The sequence below is a fragment of the Triticum aestivum genome, chromosome 5A (assembly GCF_018294505.1).
Source record: "Triticum aestivum cultivar Chinese Spring chromosome 5A, IWGSC CS RefSeq v2.1, whole genome shotgun sequence".
Classification (NCBI taxonomy): domain Eukaryota; kingdom Viridiplantae; phylum Streptophyta; class Magnoliopsida; order Poales; family Poaceae; genus Triticum; species Triticum aestivum.
The window spans coordinates 270,069,598-270,077,187 of NC_057806.1; the positions used below are offsets into that span (position 1 = coordinate 270,069,598).

General features: G+C 54.4%; 1 protein-coding gene across 1 annotated transcript; it reads right to left on the reverse strand.

Annotated features, from left to right (window-relative positions):
• Positions 1-5,309: 5,309 nt before the first annotated feature.
• Positions 5,310-7,018, reverse strand: LOC123102946 (protein ROH1). The gene has a single exon (XM_044524429.1). The coding sequence runs from the start codon at positions 6,849-6,851 to the stop codon at positions 5,625-5,627; it is 1,227 nt and encodes a 408-aa protein (XP_044380364.1). The 5' UTR covers positions 6,852-7,018; the 3' UTR covers positions 5,310-5,624.
• Between the last annotated feature and the right edge of the window lie 572 nt (positions 7,019-7,590).

Consider the following 7,590-nt stretch of genomic DNA (forward strand, 5'->3'; position numbering starts at 1 on the left):
CAAATTATATAGTTCAACAAATAAAAACTCATATTTCATCACACGTCGCGCCCGGCGTCGCCCTTGAGCCTCCATAGATGCTCTATCAGATCTTGCTGCAGTTGATGATGCACCTGTGAAGTGGAGCATCGGCGAAGTAGTCGGAGTAGAGCATGCAGTAGCCTTCGAGACGATGTCGGTTCTTTGCTTTCACCCGCCCCGGCGCCGAGCCACCTTGCCGCGGCTTTTCATTACTCGCCAGCAGCTGGGCGAGGGCGGCGAGCACCATGAGATGCTCTTCTTCCTGGACGTCGGCCTCGGCTTCCTCCTCCAGCAGCGCGGCGAGAGCTTCCTCGTCATCCGAGTCTATCGCCGAGGTAGGCAAATCGCCGAACACCTTGCGCCTGGTGGGCGTGTCCCCGCCGCTAAACTGCCCCTCCGCGGCCGAAAACGCCCAGCTGCTGTTGGAGGGGCTGCCGCGGCGAAGCTCTGCTATTTTTCCAGCGTGGAATGGCTATCTAGTGGTGAAAGACGGCGGGCGGCGCCGGGATAAAGCTACTGGCGGCCGAGGGCGCGGGGGGTGGGAGTCGAGTCGGGGAAGAAAACCTTCACTTTTCCCCTAACGGCGTGGGCCAGCCGCGCTTTTCCCTTGCACCGGAGCCCCCAACTGCCCCCCAGTGCGCCGGGTTCGACCTGTGACCGCTGGGCGGAAAAAAGGGCCGAGCCGGCGTTTTTCGGCGTCCTGGGGGCACGACTGGGCCGTTTTTTCGACGCCGGCACGGCAAATACGCCTGGGGAGGGCCTGTTGGGGGCGCGGCTGGAGATGCTCTCAGATCTGATGATGTGATCGAAGCAGCGTAATAACAGTACCACGACAGCAGATGGACAAGGCTCGCGCCATCACACGATTTAAGCATGGCCCAGCCCCAACCCAATCGGTTCCGTTTACAACTCAGGCCTTATTTGGTTTGGAGGATTTCTATAGGAAAAACGTAGGAATGAGCATTTCATAGGAAAATTTTCTATAAATGCATTCGGTTTGTAGAAAATGCGTACAGGAATTTCATAGAAATACTATTTATTTCCTCTATTTTTGGAGGAATCTACACATCCAGTCAAAATTCATTTTGTGCGTAGGAACGAGGCAAGACAATTTCTATCAAATTTCTATACTACTCCTATTTCCTACCTTTTGGTTTCCTCCGAACCGAATGAGGCCTCAATGCAGGAGCACAGGAGGCTACCTGTGACCAACAATACCATGCTGCCACTTGTGATCACAGAGCCAGCTTGTGCTGCTCTGCTGATTACTGCTAATAGGAGTAGGATTTAGGGTAGACGATGCAATGGCCGCAAGCTTACAGGACAGGAACTTGTCCCACATCATTCCTCCATGCTGCTCATGCATCTCATCCAATCTCTATTTTGCAAAGCTAGTAGGTAGTAGTAGTAAGAGAAAAGAAAGATGCAACGCGCTTCTTTTGTTTCATGTCATCAGCCACCAGCATTAAATTAATGGCATAACAGACCAAACCCAGTAAAAGAAAACTAAGTTAAAAAATTACTCCTAGTAGGGAGTAACCGATTGGACACTTCCAAAGGTTACATACTTGGCCGCAAAAGAAGAAAAACGAACGAATGGTATCATGTCTCGAACATGCATTTCCTATGCTCAATCCACAGGTATTCACCTCCTCCGGTCGACTTTCACCCTTTTCAGCAGCATAGCAACATTCAGTAGGGAGGAATATACGTATTTGTTGCGGAACATGGGACGAAATATATAATATCTCCGAATCATATGGAGTACTATAATTTACAATACTCCTACATTACCAGGCCTAGAACAGCTGAACATGTATGTGCACGACTTCCCCTTACAATACTCCTACATTACCAGGCCAAATCATATGGAGTACTTTACAATACTACGTTACCAGGTCTAGAACAGCTCAACATGCATATTCACCACGTCCACTTACAATGGCAGCGTCATGATAAGTCCTGTTGGGAACTTTGGAACGCAGTAAAAATGTTTCAGTACCAGCAGGATCGGAGACAGATAAGTGGAGTCAGTTATAAGGTTGATCAGCAGGAACTTTGGAGCTGCCTTTGATTGGTAGGAAATACACTTGGAGCAACGAGCAGCAGACTCCGACTCTTGTCAGGCTCGACCGTGCGTTTGCCAACGTAGATTGGGAGCTTTTGTTCCCGGCCGCCAAGCTGCTACCTCAAGCTTCCTCCATTTCCGATCATTGCCCGCTGCTCCTTCGCAATGACGCAGTGCTGAAAACCAATAGGAGGTTTAGGTTTGAGTCCTACTGGCTTTTTGTAAATGGGTTCAAGGATCTAGTGGCTCAGTCCTGGGCTGAGTCGGCTGGGGGGAGATGCCCTATCGCTGCGCTCAATGTTAAACTATGGCGACTTAGCAAAGCTCTTCGGACTTGGAGCAAGTCAATTGTTGGGGATATCCAGAAGCAGATGCATATTGTTAATGAGATTAACTTGCAGCTTGACATGGCTCAGGATCACAGGCAGCTATCTGCTGAGGAGAGCAGTCTTCGAGCCGAGCTCAAGTCTCGCTCCCTCGGGCTTGCAGTGCTGCTCAAAGTAAAGCTCCGTCAGAGAAGCAGAGTGTTATGGCTAAGGGCAGGAGATGCTAATACTCACTTTTTCCAGCGCAAAGCGAACGCCAGGCGCAATAGAAACACAATTCACATTCTGCATGGGCCAAACGGCGTTGTTACAGATTGCGTGGCTATGTCCGAGCTGGCCCGTCAGCACTTCATGTGCATTTTTGGTGCCACGCAAAACATCTCCTCTGGCCTGGACTGGGAGGAGCTAGGCCTGAGTCAGGTCGACCTGTCGGATATTGAAGGGGAATTCACGCTTGATGAGATTAAGCTGGCCTTAGACGACATGCCGTCAGAAAAGGCACCAGGCCCGGATGGATTCTCTGGGGGCTTCTACAAGCACTGTTGGGACATTGTTAAGCTTGATGTTCTCGCAGCTCTAAACCAACTGCACAGAATGGATAGTAGGGGCTTAGCCCAAGTCAACAAGGCTCTCACTGTGCTTATTCCGAAAAAGCATGGAGCGGATAACCTCTCTGACTTTCGGCCAATTTCATTGGTTCACAGCATTATAAAGCTTTTTACAAAGCTTCTTGCTCGTCGTCTTGCGCCGAAACTGCCGGAGCTTGTTGATCCCTGCCAGAGCGCATTCATTAAGAATCGCAGCATACAAGAGAATTACATCTACATTCAGAACACAATCAGATTTCTGCATAAGTCTAAGAAGCCAACCGTTCTTCTCAAGCTTGATATTGCGAAGGCTTTTGATTCTGTCTCCTGGGAGTACATCTTAGATATGCTGCAAGCTAGAGGGTTCGGTGCGCGGTGGAGAAGTTGGATGGCTATGCTCTTACGCACCTCCTCTTCTCGTGTCCTCATCAACGGCCATCTGTCTGAGGATGTGATCCACCGTAGAGGCCTAAGGCAAGGCGAACCCATCTCCCCTTTCCTATTCATCTTGGCCATGGACCCGTTGCAGCGGATGATGAATCTTGCCACCGAAGAGGGGCTCTTGTCGAAGCTACCAGGAAGACGACGACTCATGCGCTGCTCATTTTATGCCGATGATGTCGCTCTATTTATGAAGCCTTCTGAGAATGACGCCCGTATGATCAAGTTACTGCTCGATTGCTTCGCTTCGGTCTCAGGCCTGCATACAAATACCGCAAAAAGTTTGGCTCTGCCCATTCGCTGTGCTGCTCTGGATCTCCAACGAATCTTGGCGCCGCTTGGGATTCCCATCAAGCAATTTCCGACGACCTATCTTGGCATGCCTCTTTCGCTCCGTTGCCTGACTAAGGTGGACCTTGAGCCGCTGGTCCTCAAGTTTGGGAACAGAATGGCTCTTTGGAGGGGCGGCATGATGGCTAAGAGTGGGCGGCTCACACTCCTCAAAGCAAATCTGGCCTCTCTTGCCGTTTACCTAATGACGGTGCACAGCCTACCCAAGTGGGTCATCAAGCGGCAAATCCAACTCTGTCGCGCGTGGTTATGGAATGGGGAGAATGTTTGCAACAGTGGTCATTGTCGAGTTGCATGGAATTTGCTGTGCCGCCCCAAAGTTTTGGGAGGCTTAGGTGTGATGGATTTCGCTAAGTTCGGCGTGGCGCTCCGTCTCCGCTGGATGTGGTTAGCTTGGCAAGACCCAACTAGGCCATGGGTGCGTGGGCCGCTGCCATGCAATTCGAAGGAGGAAGAGCTTTTTGCAATGGCAACGGAAATCTCACCTGGTGATGGTGCACGGCCAGATTTTGGCAGGATAGATGGTTGAAAGGGCAGTGCCCCAAAGTTATTGCACCATCCCTTTTTGCTGCCTCCACAAGGAAGAATAGGACGGGTTGTGAGGCTTTGGCAAACGAGCGGTGGCTCCTGGACCTTGCAACGGGTCTCACGGCAGACATGCTTCATGAGCTTGCAGTGTTGGCAGGCTTGCTGGATGACGTGGAGCTTCGGCAGGATCAACCGGACACCATCCAATGGAGGTTCGTGTCTGACGGCAAATATACTGCCCATTCAGCCTACTTGATTCAGTTTGAGGGATCGATCCCCCTTAATGGCCATCAGCTAATTTGGTCTGCATGGGCGCCGGGGAAATGCAGATTCTTCATATGGACTGTCTTTCTTGGTAAAATTCTCACGGCTGACGCTCTCCTGCGTCGGGGTTGGGAGAACTGCTACTTTTGCCCTTTGTGTGTGCGCAACCTGGAAACCCCCCTCCACCTCCTCGTGGATTGTCCGTGGTCTAGATCCATCTGGGACGGCATTGCGTCGATGGCCAATTTGCCGTCACTGAACACGGCCACATGGAGCGCCACCTCCGCCTTCAAGGACTGGATGTTCGAGCGCAACGCACTGACGCCGCCGGCGAGAAGAAAGGGCTTGATCTTTCTCGTTCATCTGACGGCGTGGGAGATTTGGCGTGAGAGAAACCGACGGCTATTCCAGCAGGAGGCAATGACTAAAGCTGCATTCAAGCGCAAGGTCATGGATGAAATCAAGATTGGAACATGGCTGGTGCTGGCATACCTTTTGACCCAGGCTGAGTTGGCATCAGTAGTCTTCTTTCTTCTCCTTTGTTTTCTTCTTTTGGTGTTGTCCGCTTGGGCGTGTTTATTGTACTCGAATTCTTCTGATCAATGAATTTGACAGATCAACTGTCAACATTCAAAAAAGAAAAGACAGACAATCTCACACCCCCGAGTGTGCATGTGTAATTACAGAACAAGGCATTTTTTGTAACCATGAGAGAGATCAAAGTGACCATAGTGAGCTCTGGAACATAAACTCAGCGACAAATTAGCCGTTGACGCACACAACTGACCAAAAATTTGGCAACATATATACCAAAAGGCATGGTAAAAAACAAAAATTAACATGGGAGAACCAAGCAGCCATCTTTAACATCATGGTGGCCCCTTTCTAATCCCCTTCCTTTACATGAAGATGAAGACGAAGGCACGTACGTACGTATTTGCACTTAAAAATACGATTTGGAACACAAACAAGCAAACCAAGAAGAAGAAAGCTACCTACACCCACCAAATTGCCCGATCAATGGCGAGATGGAATGAATCAATCAGCATTGTGCATGGAGGAATCGAGGCCCTCCACGCGGCTGCGCACGATGCGGTGGAACACCTCCCGCACCTGCTTCTCCAGCGGCTCCAGCCCTTCCCTCATGGCCGCGCACACGGCGGAGAGCTCCGCCGCGGCCTCCCGCAGGTCGGCCTCCCTGTCCCCGAAGAGCGGGATGGGGGCCGCGTCAATGGCGTCAGCGAGCTTCTGTGTGGCTTTATCAAGCACGTGGATTTCCTTGAGCAGGCCGCAGGAAGAGCGCCTCTCCTTGCGCTTCCCCTCCTCGGCCAGGCGTTCTTGCAGGGTGAGGAGAGGCGGCGCCCAGGGGAATGCGGCGCGCGCTGGCGCCACGGGCAGGTGGTGCGCCAGGAGCGCGCTGGAGCGGTCCGGGCATGGGACGGCGGCGACGAGCGCCCACGCCGTGAAGTGGAGTATGCAGCCCATGGCATAGACCGGCGCCACGAGGCCCCCCTCGTGGGCGCGCGGCGCGGTCAGCCCGGCCCCGATGGCCTGCAGCTGCCGCGACGCCGACCACGCGCGGGACACGCTCCAGGAGAGGGAGCGGAAATGGGACGCCGATGAGGCGGCGGAGGAGCCGGTGGCCGAGCCGCGCGACGGGGACGCGCGAGCGCGGCCGAAGGAGCGGTTGCGGTGGGAGGCGAGGAAGGAGGCGACGCCCCCGCTGGCGGCGGCGGTGGTGTCGTCGACGAGCAGGACGGAGAGCTCGGAGACGGCCTTGCGGGCGCGGCGGAGCTGGCCCTCGTGGATCTCCCCGGGCGCGAGGAGCACGGAGGCGGCGATGTCGGCGAGGCGCTCGAGGCGGCGCACCTGGTCGACGCCGTCGCGGGCCGCGTTGCAGACGTCGAGCGCCTTGACGGCCCTCTCGTGGAACTCGGCGACGAGGCGCTCGGCCGCGGCCGGCAGCGCCCCGCGGCGGCGCGCCTGCGCCAGCACGACCCGGAACTCCTCCTGGCAGAGGATGAAGGCCTCGAGGAGGCGGCGGATCCAGGCGACGGAGAGGATCTCCTCCTGCGCGGGCACTCCCTCGGCCGCCTCCGCGGGCAGCAGGTCCCCGAGGTTGGCGGCCAGGTGGCGCTGGAAGACCTCGAGGTCGGCCTCCTCGCCCGACGCCATGGCCGTGTGGTCACGGCGGAGCGAGAGGAGCGAGCCGAAGGAGAAGGGCGACGGGGAGGACGACGCCCCCTGGTAGTCCGTCACCGGCATGGCCTCCGGCGAGGTCGCCGGCCGAGGGCCGGGCGGATCTCGCGCGCGGGGGGGCGTCCGGGCTTAGCGGGCTAGCGGGCGCGGGGCCCGGCGCATCTGTCGCGGCGACGACGGGGAGGGAATGGAATGGGAACGGGAACGGGGAATGTGGCAATGCGAGTGGGAAGGGAGGATGGAGTTTTATATGAAGGCGTTCATTACTTTAAATGGATTGTTAAATTAAATTAGCAGTATTTAATAATGAGCTTGTTTTTGGGAGGCTGGGATGGCAGGGGTGCGCTAATCATGAAATGCTTCCACTTATTTATAGGCCGGGGAATTCTTTTGTGCCTGGGATGTTTTCTACGCCTCCTTTTGGGTTGCTTTACCACCAGAAAGTCCTTACCGGTGTTGATATTGCTTTTTATGGTAATAATCGCATGTTTTTAGCATGGCTATTGGACTTCCTTGCTTTGTAAAAAGCAGTTAAGCAACGGATGACAATCTCATTGCTCTCCATACCGTACTCAACTCATGCGTGGTGGACACCAGCGGAGCTCTATGAATGTAGTAGAGCAAAATCTTTCCGTATGTGCTTGAGTTACTAGAGAAGGGAGAGAGCGAGAGCGAGAGTGCGTGAGAGCCCTCCCTTCGCCGTGCATCACTCCGACGCCGGCGTCCACCTAACCCGTCGCTTGCCGCTCCGGCAGCGCCGGCCACCTCCCCCTTTGTTCTCCGCCCCCGCTCTCTGCTTCCTGGC

What these genes read in the sequence shown, in the direction of transcription:
- LOC123102946 (XM_044524429.1), bottom strand. Translation starts at nt 6,851, where the DNA reads ATGCCGGTGACGGACTACCAGGGGGCGTCGTCCTCCCCGTCGCCCTTC.